The following is a 23,010-nucleotide window of genomic DNA, read 5'->3' on the forward strand; positions in this document are numbered from 1 at the left end:
CAGAAATAGGGATGGGGCAAATAAAGATGAATATTATTCTCATTTGCCCGCTTAAGATGGCTTCAGTGTGTTCTGAGCAGTACTTCATCTGCCGTAATGATTTTTTATAAACATTAGCCATGAAGACCAAGGAAAAGACATCAAAGATTATAAGGATCATAGAGATCAAAGACTTGGAGTTAGAAGAGGCCTTTGAAATCTACTTTTGATTTTGCTTTTTCACAAACAGGACTAGCTCTTGGAAAAACTGTGAAACTAGCAAAATTTGTCCTGTCTGTCTCCCCTTTCTGTGTCCTTTAGCCTCAAGATCATAGTAGCCTGTATCCCTCTTCTTCCACCTCAGATTCTCAGTATCCTCAAGAACTCTCCATCTTCCCACTGCCCAATCAAAAGTTTTCAGGAAACATTTTAATAAGCATTCATGCTAATATGGAACTGATCAGGTTTAAGTTATTTCTCCAAAGGGGAATTTGAATTTCAAAAGGTTTAGAGTAAGGGAAGAGTTCTAAGTCTGGACAGAATTTCCACTAGTGTGATTTGCATAATGTAGCATTAAGAAAGGCATTCCTAATATCTAAGAAATCATCCGACATAGGTTACAACTATCCCTGTTCACAAATGAAAAACATCTCATCTTCTAAAATTTACTTTATTTTTTAAAATTAAAATACAATTATGATGTGGTAAATTAGACCCTGACATAGAATTAGAAGTTCTGAGTTTGCATTCTAGCTCTGATATTTAATTCATATATGATGACCATGGACAAGTAGCATCCTTGCTTTGGACCTCAGTTTACTTAACTGTAAAATGAAGAGGTTATATTTAAGGATCCTTCCAGTCAAAATTCTTGGATTCTCATTTTTGAAGCCTAATGTTCATTTGCATCAACAGCCTCCATAACTGGCTGAATCTCAAGATTTTATAATTTTCAGATGATGGAAAACAACTGCTTCAATTGTGTGATTGAGTATAAGCACCATCCAAACCTACACAGTCAGAGTACCTAGAGAAAATAACAGCTTTTGTGGTGTCCCTATGGATGGCTGCATGTGCTATAGAATCTCTTCTCTCTTACTGAAAAAAAAATGAAAATTTCCCCCCTCCAGGCAATGATACTGGTGATCCAAACTCCCTACACCCACTCTGCTTTCTGGTTGAGTTTGCAGCCAAACTGAATGGAACAACAGCTCCCAGAGAAAACTTCCAGGGTATATCTTAATTGGGCATGTGAATTCCTAAGCACACTAATGGCCATTTAAAACACTAGCACCATTAGCTGCTTCGCTGCAGAACTACCTACCAGATGTGTAACAACTATATTTACTGGTTGGTTTGCAGCTGGTTGTACCTTCCCTGGGCTGATGCCCCATTCATTTAAATGGCTGCTCCCCCATTTGCTGAAATGAGTGAACCACATTATAGCCACAGGACATGATGCCTGGTACCTATGCCCAGTAAACTCAATAAATATTTAGGAGAAAGATGAGTGCAAAGGTCAAACAACAAGAATCATCCAGTTTTATTAAAACAGCATTTAAAGAAAACAATCATCCTTTTGCTACAGGAATATTTTTTTTCTACTGGGAGAGTGAATGCTCTCTGCATGTTTTATTCAGCAGTAACTAAAACAAATTAGATATTTTCTTTCCTAACTTAATTCTGTGTCCCCATGCTACCAGAACTCCTTCTCCCCACCATGGTCCCAACTTTCATCCATCTACTTCTGAGCCCCTACCAAGAAATAAGTGTTCTCTTCCACTATAAAAAAGGCAGCATATTTCCATAGGATAAGTCACTCATCCATGTTCATAGTCCTCACTTAGAACATGATCCAATGTGATCTGTGAGTTACTAAAATATGTAAGAAAACCAGCTGTCTTACCTGAAATTTTCTTATTCCTATAAAAAGTCAATCATCATGGCAAAGTGGGAAAAAAGTGACGACTCTATAGTCCAAGGACCTCAGATCAAATCCTACCTCTAACACTGACTGCATGATGCTGGGTAAGTTACTTAACTTTTCTGGATTCTGGTCTCCTCATCTGTAAAATGGGGGGGGGATTGGACTCTTTGGCCTCGACGCTCTTTCCTCTATTTATGGCCTCTACATTTAGCCCAAATCTAGATTGGCTATAAAATAGCATTCATATTATAGAATCACACATCAAGAAAAGACTTCCAAAGGTCAAGTAATCTATCTCATTACCTTCAAAAAGAACTGCAAAATGATTTATCCTGGTAGAACTGGCTTCAGAGAAGAGAAGGAGAATGGGAACATGTTCATTATAAGAAGGTTGGTCAAGAGAACAAGCTCATAAAGGAACTGCATCCCACAGAAGGCGAGTAATGGGCCTAATTTTAGAAATAGCTGTTTGGTGGTGGAACAAAAGTGCAAATTTAATGTGAGCCTTGTGGAGTTCACAGTCCCCTTCCCTGTTGCCAGGATGTATATTAGTAGCACTCTAATAACAGGCCCCTTTTTTGGACTGCTGTAAAACAGCTGTTTTGTTACCCTGATTCTGAAGTCTGCTCATACTAAACACGTTGCCAAAGCAGATGCAGGTCTCGGAGACAAGTGGCAGGTCCCAGGGTCACAGATGTGGGACCTGGCAAATGAACTGACAACTGAAATAATATCTTGCATCAGTGAGCCAAGCCAGTTGGTATATTCCACTGTATGGGGGTTTTTTAGAAACGCGTCTGCATTTCAGTTTCTGACAGGCCAGATTTTGCCTTTTTCCTCTTCAAAGGAACTGCCTGAATGTCGATCACCTTCTTTGTAGTGATGTCTTTCTCTGTTAAGCTATTGCTCTTGCCCGGAATCCCTGCAAGCCTCTTCTGGGAATGGCTTAATGAGTAACAGATCATCCTCATGCCCTTCTATTTTCTTGTACCAAGATTTCTCTTCCAGCAGCACACATGAAAATCAAGAAGATAACCAAGAAAAGCACAATGTTTAAGGCCAGTAGGAAGAAAGAATCTGAGCAAATAGACATATGGATATGAAAGGGAAACATAAAAGCCACAACCTAGAGACCATTCTTTGAGGTTCTTATGCCTTTAGAGCCCAAAACAGAGTGTGCAGAAAAATGTCCAGTGGGCCAAAGGCTATTAGCTATTTTAGACAAATTTAGAGGATGGGATGTAATCTCCATTCCATCTTTCACTAGACCAGAAAGTAGGGAATCAGCCTCAATTTTGGCTGCAATAATATTGAAGTCAGAAAAAAAGGAACTGTAAGTGAGGACAAGAATTAAACATGTGGCTTGTGTCAATAAAGCTGGAGTGAATACTCCACCCTTTGATCCCTTTTATACCCAAATTGTACCTGTTTCAAAGAACCACTGTGTTAGCAGTTACTGATTTAAGCCCTTGCCTTGACTTGCTGTGTGTCAAAAAGCCACCCTATTACCTTCTCCAAACCTCAGGTTCCTCACTAACAAAATGAGAAGATTCCAAAAGGACAAAGAATGAAATAGTACTATTTATCCCCCATTCAAAAAAAAGTCACTGGAGAAGATATCAGTAAATACTGATCTATATGCTTAATTTTCTGTCTCTATAAAACCTTTATGATAATAAAGGTCCTACATACAAATCTGTCCGACATTCAAATTGAAGGTATTCTTGATGAAAATATGAGAGGGGTGCATGTAGAATTTTGATGACAATTTGCCCCACCCCTGTCTTCATAGCCAAAAACCTGACTGAGATGTAGGGTTCAAGCCATCTGTCTTTATTAGCTGGTCTAAATCCTTAATGCTATGATCTATGAATGTCTAGGTCTCCCTCTTTCCATTTTTAGGCCCTTACCTTCCATCTTAGATTCAATACTATGTATTGGTTCCAGGAGCTAAGAGTGGTAAGAGCTAGGCAATGGGGATTGTGGCTTTCTGAAGGTCACATAGTTAGGAAGTTTCTAAGGCCAAATTTGAACCCAAGACTTCTCATCTCTGGACCTGGTTCTCAATCCACTGAGCCACCTAGTCACCCCTTCTTCCTTTTTTCAAAAATTTTCTTACCTTGTTTTATGGTCTTCTTCTTCCACTATAACTCTTGCTCTTGGGCATGATATCCCTTTAAACACACTGAACCTTCAATTCATCAGGCTTTTTTGCATTTGTGACTCATATCTTCCCTCTAGTTCTGGCATCCAGACAGAAAATCATACCTGGTATCTCAGCCTTATCAATTGCTGTGCCATCTCTGATCTCTGAAAATTTCCACCTCTAATTATGATTTCCTGTTCTCTTTCTTTCTCTCTCCCTCCCCCTCATCTCTCTCTCTCTTTCTCTCTATCTCTGTCTCTCTCTCTCTGTCTTTGTCTCTGTCTCTCTGTGTCTCTTTCTCTCTGTCTCTGTTTCTCTCTGTGTGTCTCTCTCTGTCTCTGTCTCTGTCTCTGTCTCTCTTCTTTTCTCTGTCTCATCCTAATCCTATTCTTTATTTTCACTATATTCTCTGGTCACTCCATCCTTCCCTGTTCTCTCAATTCATCATTCAGTTCTGGCCTCACTTTCTTCCTTCCAGAGTCCCAAACCTATTATTAACAATTCATGCATCCATTATTCCACCATGTTGGACTTTCTTGATCACTTGTACTAAAAGCCTAGCTCTCAAATCTGAATCATTCCCATTATCTTTCTTCTCTATTCATATTTCCAAGTTGCTACATATTATGATGCAGAAAATCATACCAGCATGACAACTTGTCTCCACTAGAAATTCATGATCTTAAATGTTAATTGGGCTCTTAATGCTTCGAAGAAATTCTATTATTCCATGCTTGAATCTCTACGCCATTTCCCTTAGTAGTTCTTCCAAATCTTTTCTTCTCTTCTCAAGCCTCCCATACCATCCCTAATACCTCTCTCTCTCTCAGGAGAGTTCCTTTCCTCCTGCTTTACGCAGATTAATATCATGTATTCTAAGCTCAGTAATCTTTCCTATTCCACATCTACCTGCCAACTCCTCTACCAACAGCATATTCTCATTAAAAAAAAACTCCCAGCCTTATTTAAATATATATGTATATATGTGTGTGTGTGTGTGTATGCACACATTACTATTTCCTGTCATCACTTCATTATCATCCCTTATATCTACTCTCTTTCATTGTCATAGTCCTCAAAGGAATATTCTATACTTATTGTCTCACTTCCTCCCCATCCTCAACACAGGTCATCCCTAACTGCCCAAATAATCCCACTCTTCCAGGGTAGTGATTCAATTGCTGACCTTTTTAATTCCTGAATCCACCTAACCTTTTTCTCATTCATCATTTTCCTTGGCAGCTTTTGACACTGCTAATCATCCAATCCTCCCAGAAAATGTCTTCCTTGATTATCATATATATACATATATATGATAATCTTATCTGAAGTTATAGATTTAAGGATCATCTTTAAATGTATTACTCTCAAATCTATTTATCTAGTCTGAATCTTTCTTCCCAACTCCAGTCTCTACATCATTAATTACCTGTGTATAGTTAGAAAATCTCAAACCCCTAAAACAACATTACCCAAAATTGCTTTCTGTATTATCCATAATGCTTTTCCCTTTGTGTAAGTTTGTGTCTTCAAGCGCTGGTTATAAGTTCTGAGGCTCCACCTCGCTCCTCCTCTTTTGCTCTCCAGATCAGGCTGAATAACTAGGTCTCTTACTTTAATTATTATTAATAAACTTTTTAAATATAATCCTTGGGATATTGCATATTAATTTTAAAATCCACACCTGCTGAATATCTCCTGGATTCCCCAGAGATCTTCAATACGTGATTTCATTGGCAGAGGAAACTCCCAGTGAAGAAATTCCCTTTATAATGTAGGTTGGCACTGTTTTTGCAACCTATGATCTTAGAGAGTTGCCTAGAATGTCTAGAGATGCAGTAACTTGCCCAGTCACACAGCCAGTAAATGTCAAAGAGAGAATTTGAAGCTAAGTCTTCTTAATTTCAAGATCAGCCCTCAATCCACTAAGCCTCTCCCTCCCACATGGGATTCAAATTTATTTTGTCTAAAAAGGAGGCTATTTCTGCCTCTATGTCTATCCTTTTTCCAAATTACCTTATTTCTATTGAGGGTACCACCATTCTTTCAATCACTTAGCTTCGCCATCTCAGAGTCCATAAACTTCATACTTTCCCTCTCTCTCTTGCCATCCATATCCAAGTTTGTCCCATCTCTACAACATCTCCACCATTGATCCCCTTATTGTGTCCCATTTGGGCTATTATAATAGCAACTTAATCCACTTTTCATATTTCCACTTTCTCTTCTCCCCAGGCCATCCTCCAAACAGTTACCAAAATAATCTCCCTAAACTATAACTCTGACCACAATGCTATGACACTTCCCTGGTCAAACAACTTCAGGACTCCCTATTTTTTAATCCCCTTTTATCCCTTTAGGATAAAGTAGAAACTCCTTAGCCTGGTATTTACAAACCTCTAAAATGTGGTTCCAATTTATCTTTTCCAGCCTTATTTCATACTACTCCCCTTCACAAATTTGATGTTTAAGTCAAACTGAATTACTGGCTATTCCCTAAATGTGACTGTATCTTTCCCATAGCTCTAATATTCAGATAGGCTGACCCTTATGCCTGGAATTCACTGTCTCCTCATTTCTACCTCTCATAACTCTTCTTTTTTCTTCAAGGCTTAGCTAAGGGGCTATTATTAAGCCTTTCTGTGATTCCCTCTCCACCCCACAATTGTTTTTCTCTCCCTCTTCAATTTATTTCATATGATATTAATTCCATTATGGAGAGCTCCTTACAAGAATGTTAACTCTTTTTTCCTTTATATACTTTGCTTTGCACATAATAGGTGATTAGTAAATATGTATTGAATCGAATTGAATGTAAGATATTGCTGTCTTTATTTTTTGCTGGTTATTTTAAAAAATGACGGTCCTCTTTCTAAAAATTGTTTCCCAGCATATATTGACATTATAGAAGATTTACAAGAATCCTTGATCAAGGCAACTACAAAAATAACTTTGTTTAACAATCCTGTGATTATCTATTTAATTGCTGATATTTATGAAGCACTTTAATGTTTACAAAATGATTTACATATATTATCTTACTTGATCAAGTATGTCTTAAAATAGGGATAAATTTCTTATCCAAGGCTTTGCCTACTTCCATAGAATAATCTCTCCTATGCAGAGTCCAAGTAGAATGGGGATTCCCTGCATATGATTTAAAGCTCCACATTCTTGTTTGCAGATGACCATGTGCTGGCTACAGAGTCTACTCAGTAGCATCCACTATCCCTCAAAAGACATTTTCCTAGAAATCCACACAAGAAAAGTGAAGAAAATGATGAATATAAAGTTCCAGAGATGACAAACCATTGGAGGAGTAGCCCATTGAGTTAAGTACATATATTTAGGCACACACTTCATATGGTCAGTGAGTGATATCATACTTGAATGAAAATAGTGTTGGGGAGACTAGATTACATTTGGGAAATTGTCCCTAACTTTCAATTATTCCAAGTAATGCACAGGCTATTTCCTGATACAAAAAATCTATCTTCTCAAAACTAATATTCTCCCAGGGGTGCCACAAACCTGTAAATTGTGGAACTCTGATATAAATTGTAGATGATTCAAACTACATCAGAGAATCAAGACTACTACTTTAATAACCTCTTTGAAAACAACAACAGCAGTAACTTCCATCTTAGAATCAAAACTGTGAAGTGGTTCCAAAGCAGAAGAACAGTAAGTATTAGGCAATAAGGGATTAAGTGACTTGCTTAAGGTTACAAAGCTAGGAAGTATCTGAGGTCAGATTCGAACCTAGCACCTCCCAAGCCTAGACCTTGCCCTCAATCCACTGACCCATCTAGCTATTCCATTTAATAGCCTCTTAATTGAACTCCATGCTCTCTGCCTTTCATCTCTTCATTCCATCCTTCATCATATTATCAGCAATAGTTTGCACCCAACGAATGATGGAGAAATAGTGAGGATGTGTCTGACCAGAGAGATAGATGACTAGTCATACAAAAAGAGCTAGAGATAATATATGAACAGACTAAATAAATACCATAAACTATTAAAATGTTTTAAGAAATATCTCTAGGTTGTCCTTTTGAGGTAGCTCTTCTAGGGAGGTAATTAATCAATTAAGCCATTCAAAAATGTATTTTCTAAGTAACTATTGTGTCTTAAACATTCTATCAATACCTAGGGATATAACCACAAAAATGAAGTAATAACCAACTTTGATGAGCTTATATCCTTGGGGCCAGGGAGAGAGAAAATGCACACAGAGGAGTAAATAAAAATATATACAAAATAAATATAATATAATTTCATGGATCATGAAGCACTAACAGGTACAAAAATTAGGGAAGACTTTCTTATGAGGTAGCTAAGCTTCAGCTGAGCTTTGGGATTTCAAAAGACAAGGTTGAGGATGGAGAGCATTTTAAGCATGGGAACAGGTTGTACAAAGGCATAAAGATAAGGTGATGGAATGGCTTGTGAGAAACAGCAAATGGAAGCTACCTGGACCATAGGATGTATGGTGAGGAGTATGGATTCAGAAGACAATTTGGAGTAGGAAAAAGCAATGGTTCTGATACTCATTTACTACCTCTGGGGAAGAAACCTGCAGCATGGAGACTAATTAGAAAACCATTGCCACAGTCCAGACAAGAGACAACTGAGGGACTAGAATAGAGTGATGGTCTGTTGGAGAAAAGGAAATAGCTATAAGAGATGTTACAGAGAGAAAATAAACTGGGCTTGGTAAGTAATTAATTCCATAGGCTGTAAGAAAGTGGAAAGTCAAGGATAACTGAGTTTGAGAAATTGGGTAACTGAAGTGATAATGAGGACCTCAGCAGAATTACAGAAGTTAGAAATAAGAGAAGCTTTGGGGGGAATGATTTTGTTTTGGACATGTTGAGTTACAAAACCTATCAGATATATCCTAAATAAAGCATTCAGTATATAGGAATATCAATAACCATCACATAATATGAGAAGATATAGATAAGCCAAAATCTGAGTGGGAGAAAGGAGGGATAAAGGGAAAGCCTTCATACTGAAGAGATAGCTGGGGCAGCTATGATGGCACATTGGATAGAGATCTAGACGTAGAGTCAGCAAGACTTGAGCTCAAAGCAAGCCTTAGATATTTAATAGCTGTGTGACCATGAGCAAGTCACTTAACCTCTGTCTAACAGCTTCAGCAACTACAAAAGGGGGATAATAACAGCATTTTATATCCCAGGGTATATTTGTAAAGCATTTAGACTGGTGCCTGGCACATAGTAGGCACTATGTAATAATAATAATTAGCATCAATATAGTGCCTACTATGTGCTAATGATGTTATTATTATTAATTTACTAGACCACAAATCATCAGGAAAGTCAATGCTGTTATCCCAACCAAAACCATTTCTCAATTAATGACATGAATACATCATAAGTGAATCTCATTAAATCACTGCAAATCCTCCATTATAATACATCTTGTTGGGCTGATGGTTTGAGATACAAACCAGGTGAGTTAACAGTTTCTCCAGATGTCAAGTTTTCATGGAGCCAATTATTGACATTTGGCAAGTCAACTAAAGGGATTAGCATGGGTAAAAGCTCACAAGGCATAGTACGGAAAGACCTAGAGAACAAACCTTCAGATTGTGGGGGAGAGATGTGCTTTCAGACCTGTATGCATTTGCTCAATAAATCTCACTGGTCCCTAGGGTTGGATCACCTCCCATGGAAAATTCTCATAATGCCAGATCGGTAGGAAATATAACCAGAGAAGAAGAATGCCATTCTCCAAAGCACTCCCCCCCTCAAAGGAAGGAATTAAATATACCCACACACATACTAGCCAATGTTTAATTCATTTTAGTGTAGCTACTCAGCTCTTAGAACTGAGGTGGGAATGAAGAAGAGATTATAAATTCAATTCAATGAAGTTATTTGTGAAGCCTCTACTCTGTATAGCTTAGACTGGCTACTGGGAATACAATGATTTTTTAATGCATAGGATAAGTAATACATATACAAATAAGCAGATTCATGGTAATTTATGGAGGCAGAGAACAGGAATAACTAGAAGAAACATGAAATCTTTCTAGGAGCTAGCACCAAAGCCAAATGCAGGGATCCTAAGAGGTATAAAGGACGAAGGAAAGCATCCCAGGAATGGAGACACCCCACACAAGAACATAGAGATGGGAAATGGAATGACTGGCTGAATGAAACCTATATCTCAAAGAGGGCACCAGACCGTGATGGGTTTGTACCATTCGACAATGGCAAGTGTGAACTTAACTTAAATCAACTTAAAATTAAAAAATAAAATAAAAGGAAAGGGAGCAGTATTTTCTTCTCTGGAGTACAGAGTCCATAACTAGACAAAACTTCTCCCAAGACAAATTTTATAATTCAAGGGGGAAAGAAAAGATATTGTAGGATTATAGAAGGTAAGGGGCTACTAGAACCAAGAGAGCTAAGGATCTAATTTGTGCAGGGGAAGGAAGTAGCCAGAGAGTCTTTACTCATCTCCAAAAGACTGGGAGGTTAGGCAGGCTAGCTGGGGCTAGGGGGATCAGGGACACACACACACACACACACACACACACACACACGCACACACACGCACACACACGCACACGCACATCCTGGAGCAAATGCCTTTAGCCCCTTGCTTGTTATAACTCTGTCAGAGTGAAAGATTGGAGTACATGTTACCCAGGGAGCTGCAGGTCTCACTTAGCAGAGGCAGAAGATCTCTAGGATAATTCAAACCTAATGGTTCCTTCTAAAATGACATGAAGTTAACCTGACACTCTTGCTCCCAAAAATTCAACAGCAATGCAATAAAATAACATATGAGAGGCATCTAGAGGCAACATGGCAGATCTAGAATGCTGGACTTGGAATGAGGAAGACCTGAATTCAAATTCCATCTCATATATTTACTAGCTGAGTGATCCTGGGCAAGGATCATCTGTAAAATGAGCTGCTGTCTCAGGAAGGATCAAATGAGGTAATCTATGTGAAAGTATTTCACATGCCTTAAATTAGATTATTGTCAGCTATCACGACAATTATACAACTGGAGATGGAGATCTCTTGGTCAGCAAGCTTTCTTTAAATGCCTACTATATGACAGGCATGTTGCTAAGCATTAAGGATAAAAAAAGGCAAAAAATAGTCTTTGCTCTCAAGGAGCTTGCAGCGTAATGGGGGAGAGAATAAGCAAACTTTAGCTTTGTATATATAAGAAGGCAGTTAGATGGCACAATGGATAGTGTGCTAGGACTAGAATCAGGAAAAATCACCTTCCTGAGTTCAAATCTGGCCTCAGATTCTTACTAGCTGGGTGATACTGGGCAATTAATTTAACTCTGTTTGCCTCAGTTTCTTTATCTGTAAAATGAGCTGGAGAAGGATATAGAAAGCCACTCCAGTGTCTTTGCCAAGAAAACCCCCTTTATGGGATCATGAAGGGTTGGACATGACTGAAAAACAACTGAATTACAACAAAGTAAACACAAAATATAGACAGAATAGATTGAAGCAGGTCTGAGAGAGAAGATATTAGCATTAAGGCAGACCTTTCTGGCCAAGGAATTTCCTGCAAAAGCAACAAGCTAGTGCTCTAAACCTAGCCCCTGAAATGAATTCTTCAAAGACAAGGCTATTGCTGCAGTTCCTATGCAAGGCTAATTTTGTGTAGGTGTGTGGGTAAATGTATGAGGGGGTAGAATTTATCATCACTCATTGTCACCATTTGCCTACTCTTCTTAGGTCAGATTGAATTCTAGGTGGGAAATTGTTTTAATTTCAGATTAAAACCAGCATCCCTATTTTTTTCACCTTCAGTTTCATGAAATATGCGTCTTTATCTTATTCACATCTTGATGACCTTTGAATCCAGTCCTTCATGCATCTAGTCTCATCACTGGAAAACTAGAGGCAAACTTCACTTCCCATTATTAAATGCTCTGGTTAATGCTTGCCTCAAAGTCCTTGGCACAGATACAGAAGGAAGTTGAGATAAGAATATTGGGTCATTACTTTTTCAGCATTTCCCTCTAGCTTTTTCTTATCTCTCCAGCTATATGTCATCTATCTCTTTTGTATATTATCTATTGTAAATTCGTGTCTTCCCTTCCTGCTTATGACCTCCTGGAATCCCTTGTCCTTACATCCTGACTTCTGGTTAGGGAAAAGTCACATGGCTTCTGACCCATGTTAATGGTTCTAATTGGAAGAAGATCAAAAGTCTCACAAATACAACAGAGGTTTGAAATAACTAATCTACTCATGCAAATGAGGACGCATGGCCATATTCTAAAAGAATAAAAGCAGCCCCATAAGATATTCAGCTGCAAGAAAATGAAAATATTACTGAAAAATTAAAATAAATATTTGAAGATAAACATTAGGTCATTGAAATTGCCTAATATTGAATACAAGTTCAACCAATCAATTAGCAAACTTTTATAGAGAGCCTACTCTACACAAGGCAGTGTGCTAGGGACTAGGAATACAAAGACCAAAATGAAAGGTCCTGCCCTCAAGAGCTTACATTCTACTAGGAGAGACAGCATGTACATAAATAAATAGATAAATATACAAAATTTATGCATACCAACCTGGAGTCGGGAAGATTCATCTTCCTGGGTTCAAACCTGGCCTCAGATACTTACTAGCTAGGTGACCATCGACAAGTCATTTAACCCTTTTGCCTTCATTTCCTCATCTGTCAAATGATCTGGAGAAGGAAATGGCAAATCACTCCTCCCTCACTACATTTTACAGTTGAGTAAACTGAGATAGGCAACAGTTAAGTGATTTTCCTGGGATCAAAAAGCTAGCAAAACATCTAAGACTGACCTTTTCAGGGCTTTCAAGTTGTTGGTGTGTTCTCACTCCTTAAATTACCTTGAATTTACACATCTAGGTCCATGTACTAACCTTCTAGTAACATGTAAGCTCTTTGAGGGCAGGGAATAGTTTTTTTTATTTGCTTTTTATTCCCAGCTCCCTAAACAGAAAGCATTCAATAAATATTTATTGGATCAAATGTTGCAGAGCTGGACTCAATAGGATTTAGTAATTGATTATATCTGAGAAATAATTGGACAAGTGGTCAAAGGGCATAAAAGAGTAATTCTCAGAAGATGAATTGAAAACTCTTAAGAATCATACAAAAGATTGCTCCAAGACATTAAAAAAGAGAAATTCAAATTAAAACAACTCTGAGGTTTTGCCTCACTCATAGAAAACTGAGCTGGGGAAAGCAAAAGGTAAAAGATTTCACATAGCATAGGCTCCAGAAAGCCAGGCTCACGAATGGAACCATGAATCTCTCTAATCATTCTGAAAAGCAATTTGGAATTATGCATAGAAAAGTGATTAACATAGCCATACCCACTAATCACTGCTATCTATACTCACACAGGTCAAAAAAAAGAATCATCCCATATATGCCAAAATATTCATTGCAGCACATTTCATGGTGACAAAGAACTCTAAGCAAAGTACTTGTTTATTATTTGGGAAATCGGTAAACAGTAAACAAGCTGTGGTACATGAATATAATAGATTACTAAATTGTAAAAAAAAGGTGGATATTAAGAAATCAGAGAAACATAGAAATATATGTATATGTGTGTATATATAAATAGAGATAGATTAGATGAAAAGGAAAGTTCTAAAATAAGTGGAATGAGTAAAATAATATATACAATGATTATAACAATAAAATTTTAAAAATGAAACTGAATGCTACATAACTATAATGACCAAGATTGGCCCTGAAGAAGAGAAGAAACAATGTATTTTCCTCCCTTCATTGTAAAAGTGGAAGACTGTAATGTGGAACATCACATAAGATGTGTTGGATGGTTTTGTTGAACTGTTTTTTATTGTTCTTTTTTAATCTTTGAAATGAATCACTGGGAAGGATGGAGAAGTATATTCAGATAAAAATGCAATGTACAAATGAAAGGCAACCATAAAAAATGTTTTAAATGAAGAAAGATAATTGGGTACATGTCTATGCCACTGTTATGTTTTGCTAAGCAGAGACTCAATGCACCTAGCAATAAGGCTGAGTTACATACATCAAATTCTTGGGTTGAAATTTTTCCATAGAATTTTCAGGATAAAACTTAAGAAAACTGTGACAATATGATCCTGCTCAATTAGTGTCTGGAGAAGAATTGAGCAAGGATACATGATATATAGTGCCACATGTCCCATTCAGTTTTGTTTGAATTGGTTTTATAAAGCATCTTCTCTGAGGGATCCAATCCAGAGGGAGAGCCCCAAGCATGAGTGTTTGGGAAATGGTTGAAGTCAGTAAATAAGAATGAGAATAAAGATCTACGATATATTGGCTTTAGCTTTAGGTGAGCCAATAGGGGCTGGGGTTTAGGACCAGAATGGAAAATTAGTCCATACATAGCATGGGGTGCAAGAAGTGAAGGAAACCTTAGTCTTACAGTCCCCAAACCTATTATCTGATAATAGTTTAGCATCAGAGTTCTTAACATTTTTGTATGTTATGGACCTCTTTGGCAATCTGTTGAAGGCTTTTTGAATGATGTAATTAAATGTAAAAAAAGCGTAGAATTACAAAGGAAACCAAATATATTGAAATATAGTAGTTTTCAAAATATTGAAGTAGGAAAAGAAAGTTTATGAACCCTAAGTTAAGAATCTCTGGGACTTTAGAGCAATAAGGTTTTTTTAAATAGCCAGTGTTCTGAGTCTCTCCTCCTTTCTTCCCTTTTCCTTTTTAAAAAGATAAGATTGATAATATATAAATTCTTAGAGGGTGACCCATGACTCAATATGCCAACTACACAGAATTAGGACTCACTCTCTCTTGGTTCTCTTTAACTTCTTTCTCTATATTTCATTCTTGATGTCAGTTCAGTTCTAGCTTTCAGTCTTTCAATTAATAGTTATTCAGACAACCATCAAACATTGATTATGTGCTAAGCACTGTTCTAAGTACTAGGGATACAAGGAAACTAGTCCTTGCCCTCAAGGGACTTACTTTCTAGTGGAAAGAACAGAGAGGAAAGCAGAGAACTTCTAGTAGTGATGATAGCAGATATTAAATAATAAATACATGTTGTCAACATGTATAGTGAAGGGTTAAAGGGCTTAAGTCTAAGAGGGAGATAGCTTGAAAAATCTGATGGGAAATCACCTTTTTTGACTAATAATTTAGAGAACAAGAGCATTATAGTCATGGATCCAAAATCAGCTAGAGTAGGATCAAAAGGGTATCACTGAGTTGGGGCAAAACATCAGGAGCCCATTGAAAACTTGCCAGCTATGCAGAATAGAAGTGACCAACAGGGACCTAGGATTTCATGCCCAGAGCTAAAGGCTGGGACAAATAGTCAATGAATATTTATTGAGTACTTCCTCTGTTCCAGATACTATACTGAGTATTGGCTGATTCTAAAAAACTGGGACTTTGCTAATGTGTTCACCAAATAGAGGAGAGCAATTATGACATAACAGACAAGGCACTGGACACAGCCAGGAAAAATGAGATTTGATTGCCTCCTCAGGTATACATACATACATACACATATGTATGTATGTATATATATATATATATGTATATATATATAAATTATGAGACCTTCAGCTAATCATTTAGCCTTTGCCTCAAAGTTATAAAATGGGGGAAATAATGACCCTCAAGGCACAGGAGAGAGATGACATGGAATAAGGAAGATGTGACATACATTGCCTGTACAACTCTAGGTGATTCATCTAACCTCTCTGTGCCCCTAGACAACTTTGTAAGTCCATGTTGCCAGGGCAGGTGCCCATCTGCATTAATAAAGGGAGTTTCCTATATCAAAGAAACAAACAGTGTAGCACAAAAGGAAACATATATATACATATATATATATAATTCACTTCAACTATTTTTGTGAGGATCAAATGAGATGATGTTTGTAACGCACTTTGCAAACCTTAAGGCTAGACATAAAGGTTATCTTAGCATATCCAATACATCGCCAACTCTTGTCATTTGTATCTTCATAGCATCTCTCGTGTATATTCTCTTCTTTTCATCTACAGCTTCTTCCCTGGTGTATATGCTCATCCCCTCTCACCTGGATTCTTGCAATAGCCTTCTGGTGATGTCCTTACCCCAAGTCTCTGCTTAGCTTCCAAAACGACCTTCCTAAAATTTGCCTAAACATGTCACACCCTCCACATATGCCCCCTACTCAATAGAATCTAGTAGTTCCCTATTTCCTCCACCATCAAATACTAAATCTTTGTTTGGCAATTAAATATCTTCACCATCTTCTTTCCTGCCTTTCCATTCTTCTTATGCTTTCTTCTCCTCAACACAATCTATGATCCAAGGATACTTGCCTCCTTGCCATTCCGCCTGCCTTTTTGCTGCCCATTTCTCAACTGGCATGCTCTCCTTCTGCCTTTTCGTCCCTTCAAGACTCAGTTCAAATCCTACTTTCTGTAAGATTTCCCCAGTTCCACCCCACCTCCATGCTAGTGCCTCCCCTCTGAAATTACATTCCATTTACACTATCCATAAATATTGTCCATTTACACTATCCACATCTTGTATGTACAATTTGGTTTTGCATGGTGTCTACTCCACTAGAAAGTAAGTCCCTAGAGGACAAGGACCAGTTTCCCCCTTTTCTTTGATTCCCTAGTACTTAGAACAATGTTTGGCACATAATAAATGTTTGCCGGTTGTCTAAATAACTATTAATTGAAAGCTAAAACTGAACTGACATCAAGAACGAGATATAGAAAAGGAAGTTAAAGAGAACCAAGAGAGAGTAAGCCCTTATTAATTCTATGTAGTTGGCATATTAAGTCATGGGTCACCCTCTAAGAATTTGTATATTATCAATCTTACCCTTTTAAAAAGGAAAAGGGGAAGAAAGGAAGAGAGACTCAGAACTCTTCCTCTGAAGAGTTAGCTGGTTACCAAAAACCCAGTACAAAAAGGATATGAGAATTTATTCTGTGTCATTTTTATGTCATGGCTCTAGAGTAGAAAAGACCTAAATCAATTACTATATATTAGAGAGAATCACTGTGTATTTCTGTGTCCAGAGTCTGGGTTAGAGATTCCATCCAGTGTACTGTTTTTTAGTATTTTCTTTGTCCTTAAGAATCCCAAAGAATGTCTTTCTTTATAACAGAATCTAGTTAATAAATGAAAGAAAGATGGGTTAAATGAAAATCAATTACCTGTCCACTCATGGGGATGAGAGAGGTGGATGGTTTGATAGATCATCTTTTAATTAACAATCTACCAATTAGAAAGGACTTGAGATGTCAAGGGAGGAGCTGAATAATGAGCTCCTATAACTATTTATTCAGCTGCCTAGCTGGTGATCATTCGAGAGGCTCATAGACATATATGTCACTTTCTTGGTTATGATGCTGACCTAGCCAATATATATTCAATTAACTGATATTTCTTACCCCAAATCAGTCTCTCAAGATAATTTTAATCATAACAAGGGGAAGCAATCAATGATATGAAACCTGAAAGGGTTGCTAGTGAACTCAGTCCTGGGACTTTCTGGTGCTGCAAAGAAATGCCCTCACTTCTTCCCCTGGGAGTTTCCTATACCAGTGTAATAGTACACATTACAGGTAGCAGGAAGGTGTGGGTGGCATCATCTCTCCCTATATACTGGCCCATGATGTCAAAACAAGAATTTTCAAAAATGTAATTTTAACCATTTATTAAAAGAAACCTGAGGATCTCTCACATGCTGTCATCAAAGATAAATGGACAGAGACAATGACAAAAAATGTATAACTTTTAATCATTCCATTGATTGAAGAGGTATATTCTGCATCTTTCCCCCCATAGCTTCTTCACATTATAAAAACATAGACCACAAAAAATAGTGAATTTTTCAATGTCTACATTTCCAAAGGGGGAAGAGAAAAATATTTTAAAGCATTTAACAAAATTAAACTAAAATGATTCACATTTGGATTCTCAAATGTAGTTTAACTACATTATCACATAATCAAAAATCACAGAAACAAAGTAGATTAATATTATTATTACCCCTATACCACTTTATGATGGTCACACCATCACCCATGTGCCTATATACCTGGAACAAGTAAAAGTTTATGAGGAGCTAAATAGTAAAAAAATTAATTTTATTTGTTTTATGACCTGTGCCACAGACGGCAAAACATCATGGGTTGGTGACTCCTTGGTTCTTATGTTTAAAGCTGCCTTATATGCAAAGTTCTGAGATAGGTGGTTCATGTCAGTCCCTTTTTATCCATGGAGAAACAGTTCATATAATAGTTAAGTGGTTTGCCCGTAGACAAGACAGGGACAGGGGCTGAATCTATGATTACAATAGTATAAGGAACTCTAGGAGATGAAACTCCCTTTACCAATGCAGGTGAGTATCTCATCTGTAATTTAAACTCTTAGAAAGTGTTCTAGAAGGATGAGAGGTCAAGTGACTTGGCCTGGATCACACATAGAGGCAGAATATGAACCTAGGTCTTCTTGGTTCCAACGTCAGATCTCTATCCATTACATCCTGCCACTTCTCATCTGCAAACAGCGAGGATGACTTTCCAACATTCTGTGTGATCTACAGAAGTGCCTTTCCCCAAGATCAAAACAGTTTATTGATACAGTGCAGGACATTGAATGACAAAATGGTAGATATAGTCCCTCAAGGAGCTGACAGTTGCTGACTCCCAAAAATATCTGTGAAAATTTTAGAAGTTATCAGGATCATACTAGAGGATCAGGGGATCTAGTGCCTGCCTCTAGTGAGGTTTCCATAGCCCAGCACATGAAAAACAGAATATCTGCCAAATACTCTTGAAGGGAGTCCACCAAACTAGTATCTAGACCTTTTAATGCTAGAATTGTTACTGCTACTATAGGAGTTAAACGACTTCCTAGGTTATCCTGCAAATGAATGATAGAGCAAGAGAATTGAGCCTATCTCTCACACTGTATGACTGATCTCACAATCTCTGTGTCACCTCTAACACCAGGGGGCTCTCAGAAGGATAGGTGCATTCCAATATTGCATGGAAGAGTGAAAGCAGACGCTTTGGGTTACACTATGACTCTCCAGTTTATATTAGTATTGCTTTTATTATTGGATACATACATAGATAAGTTCAGAATGTGCTAGAATCTCTGCAAAAGACCCTAACTTTATGATTGAAGCATCCTAGTAGGGAAGAAATAAGGTATGCACATTGAGTAAAGGCATAGTGACTCTGAGTCCTTTTTTTCCTACTCAGTGTCAAAAAGCAAAAAGGTCACTAGCACTTGACTGGAATAAACTACTGCTTCGGAAAAAGGAAGCACTGATATCACGCACTGTTGCTGTGCATGGAGTATTCTGAGTACTTCATCTTTCAGAAACTCAATCTCTTGAATTAATTAAAGCCATCACTAAGTTGGACCAAGGATTTATAGATCCATCTTTTCATATCTTGAATCAGGATGCTACAAAGCACAGTGCAGGTGGAACACCCTTCCTATATGAGACCTTTACAAATTCCCCAATTGTTGATGTTCTCTATCTCTTGAAAATATTGCTTATCTATGAAAATTTTACTTATCTATGTATGTATTAAAATATTCTCCATGGAACATAAGCTCCTTGCACAAGGACTAGTGTTGTTGTTGTTGTTGTTTTTACTTTTTTATCACCAGCGTCCAGTGCAGCATTTTGACACCCAGTAGGTACTCAATAAATGTTTAACTGAATTAGGTAGCATAAGATTCATTACTGTTTCAAATGCCAACAGTCTCTAAAGATGCAAAAAGTGAGCCAAATATTATTAAGCAAATTCAACTTGGACTATTTTGGAGACCTCAAAAGAGAACTGGTCACAGCAATCTGGGGGTATCTAACTTTTAAAAGAAAAGCTCCCCTTGTCTCTCCATCCTACCCATCAAGGTCGCTGTGATTCTTTATGATAGGTAAGATCATAGGTCACAAGATAAGCATCATTATAGACATAGAGTTTTTGATCGACGGGATGGTAGTTGACGCTCTGTATTGTCTCTAGCATTTTCTCCATAACGATGCTTATTCTGCCCTCTCTCCCAGTGTTTGTGTCATAGTAGTAAAAAATCTCTTCCTTTCTGGTGTTCATCGGTCGAATGGCATATAGAACCCCGCAGACGATGAAGGTATTGGAGACAGATGGCTTATACTGCAACGTGTGCCAAGTTTGTAGCACCTCAAGTGAAGTGTCGTTGATTTTGCTAATCACGATGTTACCGGTGCTGGCTTCTGTTGAATAGATAACCCACAGTCCACTTTCATCCACCGCAAAGTCCATGTCTTGCCAATTGACACCAGCATAGGAAAAGCGGTTGTTAAAGGCAGCATTAGGAAGAGCCCGTCTCAAAGTAATAGTATTGCTGTTTAAGTCAAGTTTAGCCATCTCATTGGTACTGTAGTAGTTGAAGTACATGAAGTTCTTGTAAACGACCATACCGCTGCCATCTCCAAGTCGAACCCGATTTTCTTTGGCTAATCTGTAGAGCAGCAAGTCATCCAAAGTGTTATAAAGTCGATAATACTCCAGGTACCTCAAGTCTGTGTTCAGCGGGGCTTCCCAATAGAGTGTTTTCGCCGATTCCTGTGGAGTATAATCTCTTCCCCAGGCTCCATACTTATAAGTGATCCCTCTCCAATTTTGGCGAACAACGAAAGGTTTGCTGATATTCGCCACACCGCCATGACCACAGCTTCCTATACCCAAGGGGAAAATAAAATGCATATTTTTAGATCTAAAGAAACAGAAGACCCAGATGTTTTAAATTCATACAACCAAAAGAAGCCATGAATCATTTCCTTAGAAGTTTAATGATAGTGGTCTGGATTCTAGAGAACACAAAAATCTCAGTTCTATTTCAGCTTCTGATGCTGAGTTGCTGAAACCCTTAAACAGATTGTTTAATCTTTCTATGAATTAGTCTATTTTAGAAAGGGAGTAGAGACTAAATCTATAGTTTATTGGAATAGAGAATCCCTGGTGAGAAAACTCCTACTAAACACAGACCAGCATTTTCTCAATGGCACATAACACTGAGAACTTACCCAAAATCATAAATGGGACTTGAACCCAGGTCTTTCTAGTTTTGTCTAGCTATTATGCTGAGCTGCCTCTACATCATTACATACATGGAAATCACTCAGCTTATTTCTTTAGAAATGGTCCTACACAGAAGAAAAACAACTGCTTGAACACTTGGGTTGATGAGGACATGGTTGGGGATGTAGACCCAAAAGGATCACACCAATGCAACTATCAATAATATGTAAATAAGTCTTGATTGATTACACATGTTAAAACCAGTGGAAGTATGAGTTAGCTATGGGAGGAAACTTGAGGGGGTGAAGGGGAAAGTAAAAACATGAATCATGTAACCATGGAAAATTTTTCTAAAAATAAAAAAATAGTTAAAACAAAAAAGAAATGGTCCTATAATACTTCTTTCTGGTATACTTATTTATATGTTTGTTTATCTGTTTATTTGAAAATATAGGAACCAAGGCAACTAAAATATTCTAATATGATATAATGGGAAAGAATGCTATACCTAGTGTCAGAAAAGACCTGAATTCAAATCCTAGTTCTGGGACTTAGTACCGCTGTGATTGTGAGCAAGTCACTTAAGATAAGGAGAACAAGCATTTATTGAGCACCAATTATGTGCCAGATATTGTACTATGCACTTTATAAATGTTATCTCATTTGATTCTTACAACCCTAAGAAATGAGGTCATTATCATCCCCATTTTATAATTGAGTAAACTGAGGCAAACAGAGGTTAAATGATTTGCCCAAAGTCACATCTCTTATTAAGTTATTAGCTAATGACAATCTAAGGGCTTCTAGGTTGCACAGTGGGTAGAGTGCCAGACCTAGAGTTAGGAAGACCAGAATTAAAATAAGACCCGAGACATTTACTAGCTGTGTGACTTTGGGCAAGTCATTTAACCCTGTTTGCCTCAGTTGCCTCATCTGTAAAATGAGCTGGAGAAGGAAATGACAAACCACTCTAGTATCTCTGCCAAGAAAATCCCAAATAGGATCACAAAGACAGAGACAAAGCTGAAACAACTGAACAGTGGTGACAATTTAAGATTCTTCCACTTTCAGGAAGAATTTGCATCCCAGTGAGGGATCTTAATGTCTGATGAAAATTAATCTAATTCTAGCTTTTCTGGTACCCTTAAACAGGCAATGAGAGAAGGAGATAATTACAACTAACATTTATATAGTGCTTTAAAGTCTATAAAGCATGATATCTACATTATTCATATTTGAGGTCCCCAACAGCCCTGTGAAGCAGATAGTACAGCTATTATTGGTCTTATTTTACAGAGAAGGAAATTAAAGCTGTTCAGAACAGAAACAAGAAAATGATATGACTGCCTCATAACAAATAAATGTCAGAGGCAGGATTTGAATTCAGATCTAACACCCTACTCCTATTGACACATTTCCTCTATCAGGTGTCCTTTTAAGTAGCTCCCCTGACACAACTGACAACTCTACATATTTTGGAAGGCCATTTTTGCCATTGGAGGACCATGATGCTCTTTCTTAGTATACCAGAAGCATATTAGAACTTTCTGATTCAAACCCTGAAATTGCCACAATGTATACAGTAGGGTAGACCCCAGAATCAATAATGTAGCTGTCCATAGGAAAACCCGCTATCTATAACACATGGATAAATGATTCAGGATAGGCATCTGGTCCTCCTCGATGCACTCATTCTGTAATGACTGCCAACCCAAATAGTTCATGAGCTATAAAGAGAACCAAATTCTGCCAGTATTTTTGCAATAACAATCCAAGTAGTTTACTACCCAGTTTCTGAAATCCATTTCAGACTTTCTTTTAGAAAGAAAGGAGGGGGAAAAAACACCTAGCAAGGTGGCTTATCACATAACATA

The 23,010-nt window shown here is 37.6% G+C and overlaps 1 protein-coding gene across 1 annotated transcript in view; it reads right to left on the reverse strand.

Annotated features, from left to right (window-relative positions):
- Positions 1–17,797: 17,797 nt before the first annotated feature.
- OLFM4 (olfactomedin 4) overlaps positions 17,798–23,010 on the reverse strand; it is a 36,985-nt gene continuing 31,772 nt past the window's right edge. The window contains exon 5 of the mRNA XM_044667362.1: positions 17,798–20,793. Within this exon, the coding sequence (XP_044523297.1) occupies positions 19,985–20,793 (809 nt within the window). The 3' untranslated portion in view covers positions 17,798–19,984. The remainder of the gene's footprint in view (positions 20,794–23,010) is intronic.

This window comes from Gracilinanus agilis, chromosome 3 (genome assembly GCF_016433145.1).
Source record: "Gracilinanus agilis isolate LMUSP501 chromosome 3, AgileGrace, whole genome shotgun sequence".
NCBI classification, from domain to species: Eukaryota; Metazoa; Chordata; class Mammalia; order Didelphimorphia; family Didelphidae; genus Gracilinanus; species Gracilinanus agilis.